The sequence below is a fragment of the Ambystoma mexicanum genome, chromosome 11 (assembly GCF_040938575.1).
Source record: "Ambystoma mexicanum isolate Mex_15411 chromosome 11, UKY_AmexF1_1, whole genome shotgun sequence".
In the NCBI taxonomy this organism is placed as follows: Eukaryota; Metazoa; Chordata; class Amphibia; order Caudata; family Ambystomatidae; genus Ambystoma; species Ambystoma mexicanum.
The window spans coordinates 798,640,517-798,665,054 of NC_090934.1; the positions used below are offsets into that span (position 1 = coordinate 798,640,517).

A 24,538-nucleotide genomic window follows, 5' to 3' on the forward strand; every position below is an offset into this window, starting at 1 on the left:
TTAAGGTTGGGAGTTAGGAGACAGGCATTAGCAAGATAGAATCTCCCAAGGCTATGCTCCAGTCCCAAGGCCACCAACCTCCTTTAAGCCAAGAAACAATAACTAGCAAGTGTCCATCGCCCTCGTAGTGCATCTGAAAGACCTAGTTGGGACAATATAGGATTCCTACATCAGGCAGACACATTGGTATAAAATTAATACAGTCCCATAACAATTCTTGATAAGAAACAGGCGTTTATTTAAAAACTCAAATGTATTTAAATAAAGAAATGGTAGGTTAAATTCAGACCAGGGTGGTCTCTGGGTTTATGCAGGGGAAGGCAACCATTATAAACAATCACAGACCACTGCTCTATTGACCTGCCTGCATTAATCTCACTGTTTCTCACGCACACTAATTTCAATGATAAATTCTATAAATAGATCTTACATTCTGAATAACATTATACATTCTAATTATACCTCTAGTTGGTCAGTAAATCAAAATCCTAAACGTCACTTTTAAACATGTCCAAATAAGACTTGAAATTAAATTTGCAAATGATTCAAAAACGTTACTTTGCCCAATGACTGCAGCAAGTTATACAATTAGACAACTGTTGCATGTCTTACATTTCCTACTTCTGACATAAATGTGGTGCTGTGGGCTACTAATGTGTGTGCAAAGTATACTATGCTTATTTATGTTAGGAGAGTGTTCGCAAAGTCCACTGTTAGGTAGACTTTACAAAACTATCACAAAGGTTTGTAGAGCCCCAACTCTTAGTATCAGTCTGTACTACTCATGGAAACTTGGTTGAGTGGCAGAGCAGTAAGGCTCATCATAAAAGGAAGATGTGAGCTGTAGGTAGGTACACTGAAGCTAGTTAGTAATGCACATCAAAGAAACACGTATACACATATTTATATTAAAATATAGATGTATTATATTTACACAAGAATCACCTTTAAATACTTAGCGCAATAAACCAAAACACTTAGGAATACTTTAAAATACTTTTCAAAGACCATTGCTTAGTTAGTATTTGCTCACAGTTACATTTGTTAGAGCTTTTGACAGTAATGACAGTTCTATCATTATCGGTAATAACGCTCACTCGCGAATCTTAGCAGAAATACGGTAAAGACATTTACTCTACATACACATATAAGATAGCGACTTTTGGGAAGGAAAATAGTTGGTTAGTGTTACACTAGCAAGGCTTAAGGTTCTAGAGGCAGTTTCTTCGCACAGCAAATCTTAAGTTCCAAACGAACCCCCAACCAAAGGCAGCTCGCAGAGGGCTTGAAGTCTTGACAAGCAGAAGAATACAAAAAGTTCCTGTGGATCCTTCAGAGCAGTGGTCTTCAGAAAATGTTGGCCTATCCCCCACTGAGCAAAATGTGGGCAGGCTGTGACCCCCCAAAAATGCCAAATGGAAAGTAAGTCGAATTAGCTATGACATATTACGCCCTGTCCCTGCTCCCAGTATAGTCCGTGGGCTACCCCACCATCTCCCATCACAGTCTCTGGACTCCCTCATCCCACTCCTAGCCCAATCCCTGGGCTCACCCCATCCACCCCACCACAGACCCTGGACTCTCCCCACCCTGGTCCCCATCACCCTACTCAGACCATTATCCTGTGAGGCAAGATTGTATGCAGTACCCTCTGGGTGCACTACAATAACCCTGGCCTTCTGGCAATAGGGAACGAACCTTTGGTATAAGTCTGAACTACACAGGTTGGTAGTGTGGCTGAGCAGCCAGGCTCATCTCAGAAGGGGTCAATGTGAGCAGTAATGTGACACAGGGTTCCACAGTACAGTTATTCAAATAAACACTTACACTCAAGATGTCTTGATAAAACAATTATTAATTTATTTCACAGTCAGTTGTATAAGCCTTCTTCAGAAGGGATCAAAACATGTAACACTTAAAATATACTTCATGACACACTCTTAGTTTCTCTAAATTAGATTATACCCATTGGGGATGGCACACAGATACTTCCTACATCCTCAGATGACAAATAAGTAGGACACTGTGGACATTGATTTATCACTGGTACATTTAGAGCAATACTGAGTTTGGTGCAAAGGTTAGAATTAGAGTTTGTAGAAAATAGAACACTTAAAGGGCCACAAGCTGGGAGGCATGTGAGGGGCAAAGCTATAGCAACTCTGCAAGGTAACCAAGACAGGTGTCAACTGAGAGCAAGCAAGGCTACACAACAAGGGTAAGTTCTCTTAGACTTTACAGTACCTCTAGTTAGAAGAAATGGTTCCAGCTGGATTCTGTTCCTGTACAGCTCTGCAGACCCTGTTATTCCTGAGCCTCAGTTGTGGTGACAAGAGGGAGAATGTTTGGGGACTCCTGCTCTGCAATGGAAAGGCCAGAGGCAGCAATGGGCAAACTTCAATTCAGCGATCCTTCGGTGTTTCAGCTCCTCGCGTCTGACAGCAAATACCAACACTGAGGTCCAGCACTCTGTTGTGGTGGCTCAGGCTTGGTCAGTCCCGCATCAGGGAAGTCCAGAGGATCTTACGAGCGCTCGGGTCTGACTTAAAAGCAACACACACAATCTGGTGTTCCTCTCCCTGACGCTTCGGTTACAGCAGCAGCAGAAGTACAGCCAGCTCCGAGAGGATGTCCAGCCGGACTTAATTTGGCACTGATTGGTCCCACCAACTCAAAGGGAGAAGTCGTCCTTGCAGAGCTTCTCTAGTCGAGGCAAATTCGGAGCTTCAGCAAAGCAGCAGGGCTTCACCGGGCAAACCAACAGTCCAGGAATTGCAGCAGGCGTCTCTTCCAAGTTCTTTGGATTCCTTCGTCCAGTGGTCAACGTTGCCTTCGAAGCCAAAAAGCCTTGCCTTTTATGCAGATTTCTCCCATTAATTCAAGCCCAGCTGTCAATCACACAGCAGGGTGGCTGTCCTTGCCGGACAGCCAGCCGGCCAATCACCTTTGGGTGCATTCCTGTTACCTAGGGGATTAAGCACGGAGTTTCGGGTACCTCCCTCACTTCCTGCCCCCGCCAGAAAAACTGGAGCCAGAGGCAGGCTTCACTTGTGAATCCCGCCAAAGACAAAACTAACAAAGGGACCAATCCTGGTTTGGCGTGCAGAGTAAATCAGAGGACCTTCCCAACAACAAATGGCAAAAAAGTAGACCGGGGCCATTTTGCCAAAATGGGCACCCATGGGTGCCTTACTGCAGCTGCAAATGCTGCCCGCAGTTAAAATGCACAATGGTAGTAAAAAGTAAACCACTGCCACCAGCCACTAATTGTAGAAAGGGTAACATAAAAATGTTACATGAGAAACTAGACAAAGGGGATACTAAGTAACCCCTCCAACACCCTATGGTAAGATAGTGTGTGCTGCGTCTAGGAAGTTACACAATGTAAGTAAAGTCAATTTCACTTCACTGCTCTTGGAAACAGTAGTTTCACCAAGAGAAGGTATTTAAACCTTTGGGAAATCTAAGACTTCCCTGTGCGGCTGCACTGAAGGTGCTGTGTGTCACAATGTAAAGAGGATGCCTATGGAATTTGTCACACTCCGAAGTCAAAAGAAACAGTCTAAATTACGTAAAAGTACGAGAGTGGGAACAGGGTCTCACTCTCTCCAGCTTAGAGATACAAAGTCCTAAAGTTCAGCAAAAAGAGCTGGGGGTCTCTAATGTAGAGGGGGAATTAGCACATTTCTGAGAATTCTCCCTAACAGGGTTAGCAAAGGTGACCACACGGGTAGTAAGGCAGACCTCAGGGGTTGCATGTGCAACCCCTGGTGACCTCCAAATGGCATCCCCGAGAGAGAGTGTCGGGGATGCCAGGAACCTTGAAGAACCCACAGAGGTGTGGATATGGGATCCGCAGCCTCTTCTCCAATGAAAACTCAAGTGGTGCGCTCTGATAAAAATGATGCAACCCAGAGCGTGGCTTCTAGGGAGAAATTAACGTTTTCATTAAGTCGAAAGAAGCCGAGAGGTCAAGGAGGAGGAAGAAGCTTCGGTTACCAGCGCCAGTGGAGTGCCACAGAGACATGCTTTGGATTTCTGCTAAGGTTTAAATACCTTCTCTTGGATAACTACGGTTTCCAAGAGTAGTAAAGTGAAATTGACGTTACTTATATTTTCCTCTTTATAGAACCAGCACACACTATCTTATAATAGGGTGCTGGAGGGGTTAATTATTATTCCCTTTGTCTAGTTTCTCGTGTAACATTTTTATGTTGGCCTTTCTACAATTAATGGCTAGTGGCAGTGGCTTACTTTTTCCTACCATTGTGTATTTTTACCACGGGCTGCGTTCGCAGCTGCGGTATAGCACCCATGGGTGCCCATTTTGTCAAAATGGCCCCGGTCTTCTTTTTTCACCATTTCTTGTTGGAAAGCTCCTTCTTGAGATTTAATCTGCGCGCCAAACCAGGTTTGGCACCTTTGTTTGTTTTGTCTTGTCTTTGGCGGGCCGGGAAGCGAGGGAGGTTGCCAAAACTCCCTGTGCTTAGTCTCCTTGGTTACAGGAATGCACCCAAAGGTGATTGGCTGGCTGGCTGGCTTTGGAGGACGGCCACCCTGCTGTGCGAGTGGCAGCTAGGCTGCAAATAAATGGGAGAAACTTGCAAAGAAGGCAAGGTCTTTTGCACGGAAGGCAGAGTCGACCAATGGACGAAGAAAGAAACTGGAACAAACTCTTGCTGTAACTCCTGGACTGTTGGTTTGCCCAGTGAAGCCCTGCTGTAGTGCTGAAGCTAATATTTCGACATCAACTAGAGAAGCCCGGAAAGGAGGACTTCTCCCCTTGGTTTGGTGGGACCAATCTACCCCAAGACGAACTCGACTGAAACCCCTCTCTCTGCTGGCTGTACTTCCATTGCTGCTACAGGAACAGAGTGCCAGGGGACAGGAACACCAGAATAGAGTACATTATTTTTAAGCTGGACCCGAGCTCCAGGAAGATCCTCCGGACTCTCTCGAAGCAGGGCTGACCAAGCCTGAGCCACTTCAACGGAGTGCTGGACTCCAGGAGCAAGGAAAGTCCACAAGGTGTCCAAGAACCGCAGTGGTGCCATCAGCGAGAAGCTGGAACCGCAAAGTGATACTGATCTGAACTTTGCCCATTGCTACAGACCTTCGAATCGTAGTGCACGAGTCCCCAGACGTCCCACCTCTTGTCCCCACGACTGAGGCCCAGGAACAACATGATCTGCAGGAACTACAACAGGAACACAAGCCAGCTGGAACCATTTCTTCTTGTATGAATGAGAGCAAGCTGCATAAAAGGCAAGGCTTTTTGGCTTGGAAGGAAGAGTCGATCACTGGACGAAGGAATCCGAAGAAGTTGGAAGAGACGCCTGCTGCAACTCCTGGACCGTTGGATTGTCCCGTGAAGCCCTGCTGCTGTGCTGAAACTCAAAATTATTATCGACAGAGAAGCTCCTGAAAGGACGCCTTTTCCCTTTGAGTTGATGGGACCAATCTACTCCAAAGTAAGCCACCTGGACATCCTCTCTGAGCTGGTTGAATTTCCACAGAGGTGCTGCTGGTAACTGAATAGACAGGGAGAGGAACACCAGTTTGTATGCGTTGCTTTTAAGCTGGCCAAGAGCTCCAGGAAGATTTCCCCCCCCCCCTCCCCGACTCCCAGGAAGCAGGAATGACCGAGCCTGAGCCTCCCCACCACCCCCCGCAACAGAGTGCAGGACTCCAGAAGCAAGGAAAGTCCATCTTGACAGCCAGGAACCATAGTGTTGCTATTTGCAGTAGACGCAAGGAGCTGAAACACCGAACAGCCACTTGTTTGAAGATTGTCGGTTGCAAGCGGTGACCATCCCATTGCAGTGCAGGAGTCTGCAGAAGTCCACCCTCTTGTCCCCACGACTGAGGCCCAGGAACAGTGAGATCTGCTGAGCTGCACAGGAACAGAAGTCATCTGCTGCACTTTTTCTTCAATCCAAAAGGTACTGTAAAGTCTGAGAGAACTTGCCTCTTGTTGTAGAGTTGCTTGCATCTTCTACCCCTCACGAGACCAACAGCTTGTTGCCCTACATTGTTTCTCCTTTTTCTTCAAAGACTTCTAAAACATTGTGCAAATACGTTTCTTCCTTACCTGCAAAGAAGTGTTAGGCAAAGTTTGTATGCAGTACCCTTTGAGGCCACTACACACAACTAGTACTGAAGGTGTAAGCAAAACCAACCTTTGGTATAAGTCTGTACTACACAGTTTTGGTAGCGTTGCTGAGCAGCCAGCCTTATCTCAAGAGGGGAATGTGAGCTGTAATGATGTTACACAGAGTTCTACAATCACCAGTTTTCAAATAAACTCTTACACTGAAGATTTCTAGGTAAAACACTTATTTATTTCACAGTCAGTTATAAAACATTCACTATAAGGAGGCAATATCTCTCACACACAAATATACTTCAGTACTTTACACTGTACATTTCTGAGGCATTAAAATTACTTTGAAGGAGGAGCAAAAAGGCCTTCAGAGTACTTTGAAGTAGGAGCAAAAAGGCATAGGTTAATAAAAAGAAGCTTATAGTTATTCTCAGACAGTGCAAATATTCGAGTTCACCAGGAGTCAATTCAATGCAATAGGTTAGTCCAAAGTTGATGGGCTAAAGTCTTGTATAGGATAAAGCAGTTCTGGTAGTTAAACGGAAAAGTCTTTGCCAAAGTTCTTAGAAGTAGTTTGTAAAAGAAAGATTCATATGTTGAGTCACAAGCTCACTAGGCCTGCAAGTTGCCAAAGTTTCAAGCACTTTCGCAGTCAGAGGCAAGTTCTCTCTGTCAGGTTTTCCCAGTACCTTACAATGAAGAAAAAGATGCAGCTGAAGACTTCTGTTAATGGCAGTTCCTGCAGATCTCGCTGTTCCTGAGCCTCAGTCGTGGGGACTAGAGCGAGGAAGTAGGAGGACTCATGCACTGCACTGGGACTGGTCAAAAAGCTGGCAAATGGCAAATCTTCAATTCCGGTAGCTGTAGTCAAGCACACAAACTGGTGTCCCTCTCCCTGGTTATTCGGTTTCCTGCAGCACTCTGAGGGAAATACAACCAGCTCCGAGAATGGTATCCAGGTAGCTTGGTGTCGAATTGATTGGTCCCACCAACTCAAAAGGGAGAAGTCGTCCTTGTGGGGGCTTCTCTGTCAAGATGAACTTGGCAATTCGGGCCTACAGCAGAGCTTCACCGGGCAAACCAACGGTCCAGGAGTTGCAGCAACCGTCCTCTTCAAGCTCGTCTTCGGTTCTTTCGTTCCAGTGGTCGACTCTGCCTTCCAAGCCAAGAGCCTTTTATTAAGTTCTCTCCCATTCATTCCAGCCTAGCTGCCACTCCCCCAGCAGGGTGGCTGTCCTTGCCGAACAGTCAGCCAGCCAATCACGCCAGAGTGCATTTGGGTCTCCTAGGAGACTAAGCACAGGGAGTTTCGGGCAGCTCCCTCACTTCCTGCCCACCCCAGACACTCGGGCACCAGAGGCGATCTTCAGTCCTGAGTCGCTGGGTTAGGTTGATGATGGGTGGTTGGATGGATGGACACAGGGGTAGCTGGAAAAGTGGTGATTTGCATGTTACTGTGAGAAGGAGTGAAGGCTGAGATAGGAAAGGGTAGACTGGGGTGGGTTTTGGTGGTGTAATTTGAGAATCGGTGGATTGGTAGGGGGAAGCAGTATGGATGTGCAGATTCTGGGAATTGTCAGTTTGCCGGGTGATGTGTTGGATTGGTGGTGGGACAAAGGAGGCAGAGTATCTACGAATAGGGATGTGGTGGGGTGCAGTAAAAGCAAAGGGCTAGAGGTGGTATGAGAGTGGGCAGGAATCTGGTTGGAGCAAGCAAGTTTGCAAGAAAATTCCAGGACAACAGTGAGGCTACATTACAGGTACAAGAGTGGTGTATCAAGCTGGTACTGCTCTTACCTTGTGGGCAAAGGGACCCATCACCTGGAGGGTTCCGCGGCTCGCCAGTGATGCCAACTCAGAGTGGTGGTTTGAGGGATAGGGTAACTGGTCCTACGGCAGTCACGGCCTGACATGGCCCGACAGGGAGGCATAATGTGGCCTTACTCATTCATAGTCCTTTGAAGAGGGCTGGCCTCTGCACTAAGTTCTCTCCGGCAGGCACCCAATCAGGGGTGGGAGGAGGCGGGCCGGGATGCCAAGGCCATCCCTGTGACTCGCAGTGGGTAAATGAAACAGCCATTTTGGAAGGCACACAATGCATGGGTGCAAGGCCGTTCACCAGCCAAATGGTACGATAGGACAAACACGGGCCCAGAAGGCAAACTGGTACAATCAAAAGTATTGCAAAGACCAACAGGGCATGTTCTTAAAATAAAGCGAATCACAAGTTGAATTTTGTACTTACAAAAATTAGAATATCGACCCTGGTTTCCCATTAAAGAAATCTGTAACAAAGGGCTATGGGTGAGATTGAATACCTCCCTACTTAAGATTTACTCATGAATTAATTGGTTGCAGAAATATCTAGCAGGTTAAATCCCTTCACTTGTAGGAATTCCAATAGCACTGAGGCTAAATGTTTGGCCCAACAGCTATCGAGGGGTGTGATATCCAGTCATAGCCATCATGTACACCAGTATGACTCTAGAGTGACAAATGCAAAAAATAAAAAACATACAGCTTCGTAACCTTGGGCATTGCAATCTATCGAAGAAAGACCATCAATTAGAAAAATGGAAAATTAAGCAGTGATACAGAAACTGTCTAAACTATGAAATCGCAATTGCGCGTAAAAGACAGCCAATTGGTAGCTAAGCATCTAGTAAAACACGTTTGGAAACTTACTACGAAAACTACTGCGAAGTAGGTGGTGGAATCCGTTTTAAGTGAGGATACTTGGATACCATACTATGCTACTACTTTTAAAGATCTAGGGACGGAGTGATGCCCGATACACCTAGTGATTTATCGCAGGCTATATTATGGACAGTATTAGACCTTGAAGTCATTGAACTTCTTATAATGAAAATTAGAACACCCTAGATGGTGTTTGACGGCCGCGATTGGTCAATCTGCGAACTATAGGAACTGGCATAGCCCGCAGATTGATTACAGCCCGCAATTACTGTGCTAATTGCTTACCTGTGCCAGCGCCCACTGAAGCCTGGAAAGTTTGCACGTTGGTCTCTTAACTTTCCGTTCCGAAATTACACGTTGCAAGACCAACGTGTGCAAAGGAGCCCAGCCCACTTGCAGCAAGGAAACACTTTCCGCTTTCACTTCATATGGAAAGCGTTTCTTGAAATGTAAAACCGCCGGCTGCATTTTTCTTTGTTATAGAACATGGCAGGTTTGTTTTTTCGCTGCAATAAAGACATGGGGAGCCTTGCCTTCACCTCCCCACGTTGTTTGGTGCACAGAGTATGGTAAGGATAATGGGAAACCAGAGCATACAAAGGTAAGTTGATAGCACGCAAAGTTAATTTATATGCAGAGTGACCTTGCTAATGTTGTGCTATGTTTAAGTGTGCAATCATTTGAAAGGTATGTTTGTGTAGGGGGGGGAAACACCTGAAATTACCTTAACTGAAACACTGGGAAGGCATACCTACACCTGATTTCTGTTTAATATACTCCTCCTACCCGATCACCTTCCACCACACTATAAAAAAAATGAGACGTGTTTAATTGAAGTGCAAAAAAGTAAATGTCTACAACATTTATTTACCATTTTGAAATTGTGTGCACTTCAATTGAACAGGTCTCATTTATTCTACTTTAATTAAACACTGAGGGTGTTCCAATAGCTTTATAAACCTGTTAACTCGGTCTTCAGGGCCCATAACACCCGGTACAGCCCTCGCTGCAGGTTTATAGAGCTATACTAAAGGGTCAGGGCCCCTGGACAAAACAATGTAGCCCCTATTAGATTAAAGCAAGACCCAGGCTTTTGGGCATCCATCTTATCTGATCAGTTCAGAGAAATGCTGACGGTGATGCCACCCTCATGTGGAGTAGCATATATTCTTCCAATTTACAAATAAAAAGGGCGATATGTCTAATCCATTTAACTATCGGCCTAGCTAGAATTGTAGGTCACCAAACTCAGTATTCTAGTACCGAGTCAGATTGGCTTCAGGCGGAATGCGGGAACCACCTTGAATAGAAACATCCTTTCCCACATTCGGGCCGCGGTGGTGGAGGGCTCTGGTGGTGTTAGGTAAGATTTGCACAGAACTGAAATCTTCCTTTCCTGGTTCAACACCAGAACTTTTTGCTTTCCTAGGGGGATATTTTTCCAGAATGCCTCAGTGAGTGGGAACCTTTTTACACACTCACAAACTCTTTATGGGTGTCATTTTTAAGACTCTCCATAGTGTCTTTTTAAAGTTATCCTCTTTAACAACTTATAGGCAATAAGTTCCTGTTGTTGCCGAGTTGCCCTAGGACTCCCCCTTTAACTTTCTTGTGCTAACCTTGAGCGAACTACAGTTCCCTGGGGTAGAAAGGATCTTTGGATCCCCTTCCATTTTGTTAAGTGAAACCAGCACACCCCACCTTATGTGGAGTGCTGGGGAGATACAATGTATCCCCGTTCACACTAAAACTTACAATTCTGTTACAGTAATTGTAAAAAGTAACCATTGGTTTTTACTCCCCAAGAATAGGCTTGACCTATACTGAATGTGTATGAAAAGGTTTCGACTTCCCTAGAACTACTCTTAGGTACTTCAAATAAGATCTATACTTGGGTCTGTGCACTTTCAAGTATAGTGTGTTTTTATACTGTGATTTCATATATTGTTTTAGTGCTTACTTACCCATAGATTTATCTGGGCCTACCTATATTTAAATAAATCCTTTTTTTGTACAATACAAAGTGCTTCAGTGTTTCTTTGGATCATCTGTATTACAATTTCATGTGTACTGATTCTACAGCCCTCTCTCCCTCCTAAAATAATCCAGGCTGCACTGTCTACGTTACCATATGTAATGATAGTTTACAGTGAAGGCATGCATGTAACGTTCTGTTGCCATGACGGCATCTTCGTGTATGATTCCAGAATGTTGATGGTATCATACACGAAGATGTTGCTGAAAGAAGTTGGCCTTCCCGGGGCTCCTACGATTAAACATAGAACTTCATTATAACTATAATGCAGAGTTGTGCGATGACTGCTGAAACAAAACACAACAATTGGCGACGAGGATGGGATGCATGAAGGGAGTCCCGGGCGCAGCAGGAGCAGTGAAATACACGCTTTGTTTAATGCTGTTGCTGGATACTAGGAACGGTGATCGTGACATCAAAGGAAAGAAGAAGTGCAATCGCATGTAATAGGTGAGCGGCGCGATCAAGAAAGAGGATTATATGTTAATAAAACTCACAGGGAGCAGCAGCATATGGAGAACGCGCGCGAGCGGCCAACCGTCTGATACACTAGAGGAAAGGACCTTAGTGCGTGCTGAACGTGCCGCCATTTAAAAAAAAAAAAAAACGGTGAATGTTTTGAAAAGCCAAACAGTGGTTCACGGTTAATGACATTGAAGTGTAGATCGCTGAGGAAGTTCAAACGAAAGGAGAGAGTGTTGCAGAGACGCTTATAAAAAAAAAATAAAACATTTTTTTTTTTTTGTGATTGCACGTGCACTATTTATGAACAAAATTCATTGATAAAGTGTGAAGTACATGGAGTGAAGTGTGTTACAGAAGACCTACAACATTGAGTTAGAATTTAAAGCATCATGCAGACCATATCTGCTCCAGTGAAGTTTTTACCTTTGCCTGGGAATCCAACATGCCCGTGGGAACAATGGCAAGATAATTTCCAGGTATATCTGAGGGCAATAGGATGTTCAAGGTACAGTGATGATCAGAAAGAGGCCACTCTTCTAAGTTGTGTAGGTGCCGAGGCACTAAGGAATTTTAGGACATTACCTGAATTAGAACATGATGAAGTGAGTTGGGAGGAATCTTCGAGTGGAGCTAGGAAATATGACGTAGCGATGGCCAAACTTAATAAGCATTTTGGAAATAAAACTAACATAGTATTGGAGAGATATAGATTTTTCACAAGGAAACAAGGTAAAGAGGAAAGTATAGACTCATATTTAGCCGCATTAAGGGGATTGATGGCCACTTGTGCTTTCACAGGAGTAGCAGATGAATATTTGAGGGATCAGATGGTGTTGCATGTGGCGGATCCCCGGATTCAACAACGTTTATGGCAAGCGAAGAACCCCACATTGGAAAAAACAATTGAGATAACCAGGTCAATCGAACTGGGCGAAAAATGTATGAAGGAAGTTCAAAATAAAATGGAGAATGTGGAAGTCAAATCAGTTCAAGATATGGAGGATGGGCAACATAACAGTCAAGAGGATGATTTGATTGCTATTGTTAAAAGATTAGTCAAGTCAGACGTGAATGGTGGAATCAAACAAGGAAGGGCAGGCATGTTCAGACAGAATAACAGATGTTTGAGTTGTGGATGGTATAGACATGTCAATGCTGAAAGAGATTGCCCAGCTGTGTCAGCAGAGTGTTATAGATGTGGTCAACTAGGACATTTTGGAAAAATGTGTCACAACAGTAGAGCAAGAGGAAGATTTAACAGCCATTTTGGAAGAAATACTGGACGCTACAATAGAGGTAGAGGTGCAGCGATGACAAGTATAAAGGCATTGGAAGACATGAGTGGTCCAAGCAATCTTTTGGCAATCAAAGATAGACTTGAAGACAAGGTTCAAATACTAGCTGTTGCACCAAGCGAAAAAGGTGTGGGACCATGGGTCACCATGGAAATAAATGATATAACGCTACAAGTGATGGTGGACACTGGTTCTCCTTATACGATGGTTGATGTGGAGACATATGTCAATGTATTAAAAAAAGAAATGGGGGAACTACAAATGACAAGCATAAAGGCAACTGGATATGGAAAAACACCCATCAACATTATAGGGTTTGTTTGGGTACATCTGAAATTTGAAAGAAGAGAAACATACTGCAGATTGTTTGTGGCTGAGAATGGGTTTTCGATAGTAGGATGGTGGGAGCAAGCAGCTTTGAAAATAAGAATTCATCCTGGTGAAGAAGTGCCCATTTTATGCCTTAGGGAGAACAGTTGCGATACTGCAGAGAATTTGGCAAAGGCTTTTCCCAAGGTTTTTAATGAGGAAATAGGTTTACTCAAAGGATTTGAACATCGGATCATACTAAAAAGGGGTGCGAAGCCAGTGGTACATAGAGTGAGGAATATACCCATTGGCACCAGGGAAGCATTGAAGGCCGAATTAGAAAGGTTATGCATACAGGATGTCATTGAACCTATTGAAAGCTCGGAGTGGTTATCCCCAATTGTAATTGTTAAAAAACAGGATGGATCCATCAGAATGTGCGTGGACCTAAGAGATTTGAATGCTAACATTTGGGTAGATCGCCATCCTTTGCCGAACATTGGGGAAATGTTGACTACCATGAAGCCGGCAAAGTATTTTACGACGTTAGATCTATCGTCAGCATATCACCAAGTAGTACTGGAGGAAGAGAGTAGACATTTAACGTCTTTTGTAACACCATTAGGAGCTTTTAGGTACAAGAGAATGCCTTTTGGGTTGGCTTCAGCAGCCGCAGTGTTCCAGAGATTGATGCACCATTTATTTGAAGGGTTACAAGGAGTACATTATTTTCAGGATGACATATTGGTGTCAGGTATGTCTCAGGAAGAACATGATGCAAAGTTGTTGGGAGTATTAGAGGTATTACAGCAGAAAGGAATGACATTCAAAATTGAAAAATGCAAAGTCAAGAAAAATGAAGTGACATACTTGGGTCATCGGATAAATGCTGATGGAATAATGCCAAAAGAATCATTAGTAGATACCATTTTAAAAATTTCTGATCCCAAGAATAAAGACCAGCTGAGGAGTTTTATGCGTTTAACAGAATACTACTCGAAATTCATTGACCATTATTCGGACAGAGCGGAGAAAATGAGAAGTTTAATGTGCAAGGGTGCCAAATTCGAGTGGACTGAAGATTGTAAAAAGGAATTTGAGCAAATCAAAACATTGGTTAATAGAGCACCAGTGTTAAAATTGTTTGATTCAAGTGCCAAAACAAGGATATCTGTGGATGCAAGTAATATAGGACTGGGAGGAGTCCTAGAACAAGTTCAAGCTGGTGAAATTGTTCCAATTGCTTTTGCCTCAAGGACATTAAGAGGCGCCGAGAGACATTATTCAACAATAGAAAAAGAAGCTTTGGGTGTTAAGTGGATTTTGGAACATTTCAAGAGTCTCATTTGGGGCATTCCAGTGGACATTATAACAGATCGCAAACCACTTGTGCATGTTTTAAACTCTAAGAATCCTCACATGACATCTCCTCGCATAAGAAGGTGGACACTGATCATCATGCAATTCAATGTGATCATTAAATACACTCCAGGAAAAAACAACGTGGTAGCGGATTGTTTCTCTCGCCTGCCCTGTGAAGATGTAGCGCAGAATGGTGAGGACGAGGAGACATTGATGGAAGAACAAAACATGGATTGTATCATTGCCCATGTACATCCCAGTTTTTCAAAGGAGGAATGGATAAGAGCTGGTGAATGTGATCCTGAACAAGAAATGTTGAGAAGAGCCATTGAGAGTGGTTGGAGAGACATTGATGACAATGTAAGATACTGGGAGAAATTTAAAGATGAGTTGTCTAGTGATGAAGTGTGTGTGTATCAAGGAGAACGTATCATACCCCCAACAAATTTGAGAAAGAGGATTATGGACATTGCCCATGAAGGTCATGTGGGGAGAATGTTGACGAAGAGAAGAGTAAGAACTGCTTATTGGTGGCCCAACATGTGGGGTGAAATGGAATCTCTAGTCAGAGATTGTACTGCATGTGCAGTGAGTGACAAGAGTAAGGTGAAAAATACAACCCCATTGCAACCAGTGAATATTCCTAGTACAGTGTGGACAAAATTAGCTATTGATATAGCTGGGCCCTATGAGACATTAGGATCACAAAAAGTATTCCTCATAGTGTTGGTAGATTATACGTCCAAGTGGGTGGAGTGTGGTATTGTTGAAGACTCTGTATCGGCTGTGAAAGTGGTGAAATTCTTGGAAGAAATATTTAACCGAGAAGGAGAACCGCAAGAGCTAGTGTCGGATAATGGAGCCCAATTCATGTCTATGGAGATTCAAAAGTTTCTGAAGGATAGGGTCATTAGACATAGCACCACGGCCTTATATCATCCAATGGGAAACGGGTTGGTGGAGAGGATGAACCGTTTCATAAAGTGTATTATTCAACTAGCTATGATAAATGACCTACCCTGGAAAGAGACACTCAAAGAGGCTCTCAACACATACAAAGTCACGCCACACTCAGTTACTGAAGAAATTCCATTCACATTGATGAGAGGAAGGACACCTACAAATAGACTTAGACCTGCTTGGATGACAAAAAAGGGAAACAAAGAGATACATTTGGAAGACATTGTCAACAGAGTAAAAAGAAGACAAGAAGAGTATAAAAGATATTATGACAAGCAAAAACATGTTCAAGAAAGTAAAATCAAAACAGGCGATTGGGTAAGAGTGAGAGAGCCAAACCGTGTGATGAAAGGAGAATCAAGATTTCGTCCTCCTCAAAGAGTGAAAGGATGTTCGAAGAAATCTGTGATCTTAGAGGATGGCAGGAAATGGTCATGCAATGATGTAGTTTTGGCAAAGGAAAGGGAGATTATGAGAAATGAAGGAGAACAAGGCTGGTATGGAGAAATATTTCAAGACAAGATATTCAGAGATGAGGTTGGAGAGACAAGTATAATGTGTAAAGGTAATACACAAGAAGAGAAAATCCAAGGAAAGCCACAGGAAGGAAGGAGTGACAATTCTCAGACAATACCAAGACAGGAGAAGATTGTGGAATCGTAAACAAGACTATGTGTATTATTGAGAATTGTAAACCGAGTATCTGGATCCAGATAACATGTTACAATTCCGATAACATGAAGATACTGTATCCTTTATAAGCAGACAAAGTTATAGTTATGATTTATAGATATATACACAATATAGCAAAAATGTTATGATAGTAGTTTTCTGAATTTTGAATTTGTTATTTTATTAAGAGGGGAGATGTAATGATAGTTTACAGTGAAGGCATGCATGTAACGTTCTGTTGCCATGACGGCATCTTCGTGTATGATTCCAGAATGTTGATGGGATCATACACGAAGATGTTGCTGAAAGAAGTTGGCCTTCCCGGGGCTCCTACGATTAACATAGAACTTCATTATAACTATAATGCAGAGTTGTGTGATGACTGCTGAAACAAAACACAACACCATATACACAGGTGGTACAGCCTTATACTAAGAGTGGAGTCTTGTACTGCCTCAGATGAATGGTTTTACTAAACCCTTAGATGGACTTCAGAAAAACTGTCCCAACGTGTGGTACAGTCTATATGGCCTTGACAGACCTCTCTAGTGCCTTTGACACTAATAGTAGACATGTCCTAGGCACAAGTTGATAAAGAAGAGGGTTCCTTCTCTGGTAAAACTGCTATCTTTGCTGCACCATAATACATCCCTGCAGCTTAGAATGTCGAAAGAAGGATATCTGTCTGGCCCTATTACTACCACGAAGGGCTTGCGACAGGGATGCTTGCTTGCTCCCCTTCTCTACAACATATGTCTAATCGGATATTGATAAATGATGCCACCCGATAAAATATAATCCCATTAGACTTGGATCCCTGAAAATATATTGGCTTGCCTTTGCCGATTATTAACTATTCTTTGACCCGACTCCTGTAGGGCTTCAATGTAAGTGGCCAGCTTTTTCCAACTATGCAGTAGAGAATAATCAGACTATCAATGTTAGCAAGTCAAGAATAGTGATTTTCTCCAAAAGGCATGTACCTAAATTGATGGGATGGGGTGTGAGCAATGCTTGTCTTAGACCAAGGTTGTTCCATGCCTAATATATAGTTTGGAATGTTCACTATGATCATTGTACACATCTGAATTCCCTGGAGGGATCGATTTGGAAGAGGGGGTTAGGTCTTCCCCTGTGTGTTCCGAACTGTAGGATTCGGCATGAGTTTGGACTAATTTCTTTGGCGGGCAGAGTCTTGTGGTTCAAACTGCGATGTTGGTTCCTCCCTCCAACTCTTTGTTGGAGCCTTTACATCTCCTGCTCAAAGATAAGAGTATTCCATCATTAAATAAATTTGGGTGGAACATGAAACACCTACTTGAGAAATTGGGTTTGAAGTTTAGTTTAGATTGGTGTTTGACTATTGATGGACTGGCTGTCTACCCACTGTATAAAGAGTATAGGTGCTTTCCGGGGAAATGAAGGTCCCTAGTGAAATATATATCTTTATTTGTGTGTTACAGGGTAAGATTTAATGTGGTCCCGACTTTAGAAACTATGGGGCCTAGAGTACAGTGGACGGCACAGAACAGAACATGGATATATATTAGAATTCTAATTTTGAAGAAACTATAAAATATCTGATTCTGTACTGTGACGCAACCAGTTTAAAACAGACATTTCCAATTTCTCCAGGATTGTAGGACTTTGGAGGCGGAGCACAGCCTGTGCGCGGATTTTATGAAGGGCGACAACATGTCAAAAGTTCTACATCTTTACTGGAGGATCTTAGATGTGTTTCAAGGTATGAATATTCCAATATAAATTGGCAAATTTGAGTGTAATTGATATTGATTGTAAGAGAAATATTTAAAGAGTTCTGTTTGTATGATTGATCGTCACTTTAGGATTGTAAATTGTTTTTTGTTGTAATTTTGATATGCATTTACTTTTTATGTAGTGAAAAGGTTTGCTTTAAAACCAAAACACTAATATTAAAAACAAATGGCAGGAAATAGCCATGTGACCCCTCACATCTTCGAGGTACACAAAGGCAATCTTCATTTTGAGAAATCAAGGAGGGGTCAAAAAGGACAGAGCCAAGTGAAGCGATTTTACACAAACCATAAAGCCACCCAGCAGCCTAGCCAAGCTAGAGGAAAAACTCTGAATGTTTCTTTTGCAAGCCATTTTTTTCTATCACCACCAGATCAGTTCACATAGCTCTGTTCAGTGCAAAGGCAGCAAAACCGAATCATCAACCGGTCATCCATTCTGGATCAAGGAGCCATACAACCCCTCAATTGCGACAACCATGTGATTGAGGATACTTTAATATCTACACGTTTCCACCCACAAGTGTAAGATTTATAGAACCTATGCTACAAACAAAAATATTAAGAGAAAAATGCATGTTGACGTACAGTAATAAAAGATACCCAAAAAGCTGCTTCTCATTGCTGTACTGCATAACTACATCTGACATGTAGAATAAAGTGTTTTATTTCAAATCTTAAACAACCACATACCTTGTAAATCAGTTCAACAATCACCAACTGCAGAATGTCTCCAAAAGTGTGCACTTGATCAATACAAGTGCTCAGATAATCCAATGCACGGTCCTGTGGAAAAAGCATTAAAGGAGGTAATCAGCTTTCATAGGATCAATCACTTTACTTTTAATTCATGCTACGTTGTACTACCGATAATGAAAGTAATGCAGGAGTTCAACAAAGTAAACAAAAGCAAAAACAGCTTTTTAGGCTGCAGCACACTCAGTTCAATACCTTTATTTTAAACAATGTTGGATGATCGCTTATGGGAGCAGCAGGGAACAATAACAGAATAGGATGGCTTACTCTGCTTAAGTGTATAGATCGTGAACAAAGAAGGAAGATACAACAGCGCATTGAATAGTATTCATAGGCTTTAGGCATGATTTGTCCCTCTACAACCAAGGTCCTACCACTCAATTCTAAGAGCCAGTGTCCCATAGAACATCTCCCAGAAACAGGGTTTGGGTGAACTCCTCCGGGACCTAGGAGGGTGCAAAATAAGCCACAAGATGTGCATGTTACCAATAAAAAGGGTCATGGTGGAAGATTAACAAAACCAAATGGGGGCCTAGTCTAATAGTCCACATTGTGTTCCCTAGTGTGACAGAGTTGCGGATGAGACCCTGTAGAGGGACTGGGGGTTAGCAGGGACCCTAGCTCCCCCAACTGCCTGAATATATACAGGGCTCTATGTATCACTGTCCCTGTCTCCCTACCCATCACTCCCTTTCTGTCATTTCTCAACATTCCAAAAAGCCATCGGGATCAGAGCAGCTTAGGAATCCAGTACTAGACCCAGGAACTACAGAAGCCGTGTACTCTCCTGTGATGAATCGAGAGTATTTGCCCCTTTTCCCCAGGGGGTGAGACACCCCCTTTGAGGTTAGGCGGAGAGCCCATTCTGCAAGACCCTCCCTAGGGGTCTGGAAAGAGGGACCTCACTGGGATTTACCCCCTCCCCTTTAGGGACAAGGACTAATTCCCACAAGGAACTATCTAGACCACCCAACATATATGGGACAGCCTTCCATAAAGAATATCTCTTCAAGAAGAGATCTGTATATAACTGGGAGGAGTGGTTCACAAGAGGAGAGGGTACAGTGCGCAGGGAAAGCCCCCCCCAATGTAATCACACCTTGGAGAGGCTGACCAGAAGGAAGACACGCAACCCGCAGGAGTTCGAAAAGCGAAGAACGCAAGCTGAAGACGCCGGAGGCCTGGTGAAGCTGACAACAGGGAAACCAGTCCAGCGTGGCCAGACACCAGTCTAACAACGCTGACACCCGTGCAGTAGGGAGCGCCGACAGCTTGTTAGGGGATCGTTTGTCAAAAATGAAAAGTAGTGGTTCAACAGAAAAATAGGGAAACCAAGGTTGGTTTCCGGTGGCTTTCTTGCCAGGCGTGGTTTTGAGCTCATCAAAAAGAGTTCAATCAAACAGGGTTGCTTGCAAGACCTTCGCCACAGGGTCCTTGCAGTGAACTCCAATACCTTCAGTGTCTGAGTTCCTTGGGGTTCCCTTCCCCAAGCTTCAACTTATTCAAGGTTTAAGCACCATAAAAGAAAATGTATGACAGTTCTCTTTTGAGCTTCTCGCGGATCCTTTCCCACACTTAAGTGTTTTCAACACTATAAAGCAAACCAGTAAGTCTTCAACTTAACCGTGCCTCTCCGGGTTCCCTTCCCAAAGCTCAGGTACCTTCTAGCTTTCAACACAAAACAAAATAGATCACAGTTCCTTTTTGCTTTCTCAGGGTGCCCTTCCCCAAGTTTAGGCCCCTCTAATTTCAAACACAAAGTCAGCTGGTCAGGATATGCCTTTTTCTTGTTTGCAGCTTTTTCTATATACAATCTCCTCATGCGATCTCTCTTGACACTTTGCCCCTCTCTTTATTTCTCAATTGCACTTTTCTTAGAACCTTTTATCTTCAGGTGTTTATTCAGCATGCTTGCATTGTCTTTTATTCTTTTCACTTTGGGCTGCACGCTTGCACTGTTCTTCTCCACTCTACTCTACTCCTCCTGTGCCTCTTGCACCTTCCTGCTTTAGCGTGCGTCTTTTATCCTTCTGTTTCACTCACTTGTGCCCATTTGAACTTTTCCTTTGCCGTGCGTTCTTGCACTTTTAATGCTGTCACTTTCCTTCTCTGTGCTCACTCGCTAATTTCCTTACTTTTCTTTCGGGCCGCTTGCCCTCTCTTGGCTTTTTTCTGTACCCCCTTACACTGTCCTTTAACTTTGTTTCTGTCCGCTTTTCAATTTACATCTGGGCTACTTGCCCACTTTTAAATCTGTTTACTTTCTGGCCTTTTATTTCTGCACCACTCGCGCACAGCGTTTACTTTCTTTCCACTTTTTGCTTTTCGCTTCTTGCCATTTTATCAATCTTGCTTGTCCAACCTTTCCCGCTCCAGCCTCTTGCACGCTCCTGAGTTTCTCTCTCTCATGCAAAGTTTACCGGGTAGCGTAGCACTGGTAAACGGTCTCTGTGGGATGCTTTGGGTCGAGGTCAGGGTCTCACCACCTCCCCCTCAGACACCGTTGGGCCCGTCACACAGCCCGAAGGAACAAGCACTTGCATACTCTGCCAGCAGTGGCCCAGCTGCCTCACTCCGGCTCTCAGGAGACACGGCTCCCCAGCCACGCTGCAGCCCTTCTCACACCCCCGGGCCAGGGTTGAAGCACGCTGCTCTCCTCCGGATCCTCATTCCTGCAGCTCTTAGCTTCATGGCTTCACTGGTCCAAAATGCTTCTCCAGCTCGCTCCTCCATCTGTGTTAAACCATACCTTTTATAGTGAAAAAAAATAGTCAAGTGGAGTCAGGTGTAAATGGTTACTATTAACTGCCTGACCCTGCCTGACAATTAGTGGGACAACTCCAGTTCTTTCTAGGGTAGGTTGCACTTACTTTCCCCATGTTATTCCCATTGGTAATCTTTACTGATCTTCGTTGCAGCTTCCTCGTCTCAGCATCTGTTGGAATTGGTGTGGGGAGATGGGGTGAGATTGGAGATATCCCAAAAAGGCTTGAGGGAGAGTAGGTTGGGGTATTTTTGGGCCTGGGGGAATACCATGCCTCGCCCTTCAGAATCTTCCTCCCAATCTCTCGTGACCCTCCACTCAGGTGATCCTCCCTCGATTGTCCAACCCAAGGATCGGGATCCAAAAGCGATGGCCCTTCCCGGGCCACCTGATTAGAGGATCCAAGGGGGAATAGATGGGAGAACACGGTCAGGTTTCTCACACAAGGCTGAGTGGGAAACTGAAAAGGTGGCAACGAAAATCCAGGGAAGAGGGGAAAACAAGCACAGGAGCTCAGTCTTCAATCATTTTATTGGATTTATAGAGCACCTTTCGCCAAAGGCGCTGAACAAAATCTATTTTTTTTGAATTACAATCATGAAAAAATTGAAACATGGGTAAAAACAAGAAGGGAACGCAAGAGGATTAACAGAAAAGAGAAGATAAAAGATGTGTTTTATGGTTTGATTTGAAAATACTGAGAGATGAAGCAGAATGAAGTGAGAGGGGAAGGGAGTTACAATGTGTTGGAGATAGTAGAGCAAAAGAACGAAAAAGAGAAGCAGCATTGGGAGGAACCAGATAAAAGAAATACATTCTGTGATCTGAGAGGGTGAGATGGGACATAGAACGAGAGTAAGGCAGAAAGATAAGGGGGCAGACCATGGGTACATTTGAAAACAATTGAGAGCAAGTGGTACAGAAGACTGGGTTCTAAAGAGAGTAGAGAAATAGAAACTAGGGAGGGTGTAATAGAAGACCGAACGGATAAAGAAAAAAGGAGACAAATCGAGGAATTATAAACAGAACCAAGTGGAAGAAGATGGGAGGCAGGAAGGCCAAGCAATAGAGATGAGCAGTAATCAATACGAGAAAAGACAAGAGAAAGAAGACGTTTCATGGCATGAAAAGAGATGGGGCAAGCACGATGGATGTTGAAAAGTGCATAACAACAAGAGCGAGCACTAGAAGAAATATGAAACGAAAACGAGAGAACGGTCAGGTTACGGCAGATAGTGAGAAAGAAAGAAGATGGAGGGAAATAGACGGAAGTTGAAGACTAGGAGGAATAGGGGAAACAGGAAAGAACAGAACCTCAGTTTTAGAAGGGTTGAGAGGTAAAAAAATGAGACGACATCCAGCTTTGAATAGAGTGGAGAGCAGAATCAAAGGAAGAAAAAGAGAAAAAGATCTGAGTGTCATCGGCGTTCAGATGAAAAGAAAGATGGAAAGAGGCGATAAGAGTAGAAAGAGGAGCAGTATAAAGAGAAGATAAGATGACCAAGTACAGAACCTTGAGGAACACCATATAAAAGAGGAAGTGAGGTGAAGAGTGCCTGGCCGAAGTTACAGAGTAGGTCCGTTGGGAAAGATGGGAGCGGAACCATTCAAGAGCAGACTTCTGAGATGCCCAAGATACAAAGAGAGGAAATAAGGCGAGAGCGATCAACAGTGTCAAACGCTGCTGACAAGTCAAGAATAATAATATAGGAGAGCTTCGAGTGACACGCAGAGAGGAGAGAATTTAAGACATGTAAAAGAGCAGTCTCTGTAGAGTGAGAAGGATGAAGACCAGACTGAAGAAAATGGAGGAGAGAATGAAGATTCAGATAGCGGGTTACCTGAGCATAAGCAGCCCGCTCAAGAATTTTAGAAAGAAAAGGCAAAAGAGATATGACGGAGGTTAGCAGTGAGAGGTTAGAGGAGTGGAGAATGTTTTTTTTAGAACGGGAAGAATACGTTCATGCTTAAAGGTGGTCGGAGGTGGGATAAGAGAAGAGGTAAGAGGATCACAAGGAGAGGCAGTAGGATGAGCACGAGCTAAAAGAGCAGAAGTGCCGGAGTCACCCAGAGGAGACAATGAAGAAAAAGAATGTAGAAGTAGAACAGGACTGAAAGAAGAGGAAGGAGTAACGGGAGAGATGTAAGCGAGTGGAGATTTGCTACTTTGGATGCAAATAAATTGTAGTTGGACGTGTAGTAGTCTTGAAAAGAGTGGGGAAGGCATGCCATATACAAGTGCAATAAGAATTAGGATTTAAAACTGTCAAGTGAATTATAGAACAAGAGAAAGAAACCAGTAGAGAAACCCCAGAAGAAGGGGGATTCCCAACACAGATAAAATCTTGCAAAACCTAAGCAAGGTGGGATTTCAAGGACGTGAGAAACATGAAAGCAAAGTAAAGACTGAGACAGTATTTTCTGGAGAATCATTATAAGCATAACACTAAAAAGAGTAAAAGACCAATGAACAGTTAGGATGAGCTACACAAGCTTATGAAGGAAATTCCAAGATCAGAATTTCTAAAACAGACATTTTGTTTATCTATACAAATAAAAATGTCAATGTTCGTTTGTTCAAAATCTTAAATCTCTGAAAGTTCTTCACCGATTGCTTTGAAATTTTGACACAACGTTGCATTCGAAAAGGCAGGTGTTTTTATATACCTACTATACATAGATGTCAGACCTGTGACGGGTAGAAAGATGCTTTTTCTGAAAAATAGCGCCATCTGTTGGACAAAAAAGCAACACATGCTATACTAAATATTTTACGATTCCATTTCAATGTTTCTGATTTAGAATGGCTCACTGACGTGCCGAGGAAGCAGCAGAGCGACGTGCAGCCAGACTTCAGGATGCATGGTTGCGAGCACGGTGATCGCGTTCTGCAGCTTCAGATCCGCTTCGTTCTCAACAGAATGAACGCGACGGGCTAAGAGTGGCTGAAAGATGTCAACGAGAAACAGCAGATTTGGTCAAACACGCCTCCGTGCTCAGCAATCATGCGATTACAATCGCCTTGCATTCCGGTACAACCCGGCTGATGATTATAGTTTGAGCCGGCATGTTCTCATCAGCACCATGCCTGAAGTGTGTCCTTCTTGCAAGGCTCTGAAATGTAATGGAGAAACTAAAAGGAATGTGTTGTGCCGCCGGAAAAATTTAACTGCCTCAACTTGGAGAACCGCCAGAGCCATTAAAAACTACCCACAAGCATTGTGAAATTAATCATATTAGAAACGTGAGCTTTCTCTTTTCTTTCTTTTCCATTTAAGCAGACTGAGCCACAGCAAAGCATGGCCGGGGACAGCTAGTTAATAAAAGGTGCCAAGATAAAAATCC

At 43.5% G+C, this 24,538-nt stretch overlaps 1 protein-coding gene across 1 annotated transcript in view; it reads right to left on the bottom strand.

The window, feature by feature from the left end:
* The window catches only part of COPB1 (COPI coat complex subunit beta 1), an 821,662-nt gene that overhangs the window by 618,322 nt on the left and 178,802 nt on the right, over positions 1 to 24,538 (bottom strand). Inside the window, exon 6 of the mRNA XM_069623734.1 lies at positions 18,367 to 18,459. Within this exon, the coding sequence (XP_069479835.1) occupies positions 18,367 to 18,459 (93 nt within the window). The remainder of the gene's footprint in view (positions 1 to 18,366; positions 18,460 to 24,538) is intronic.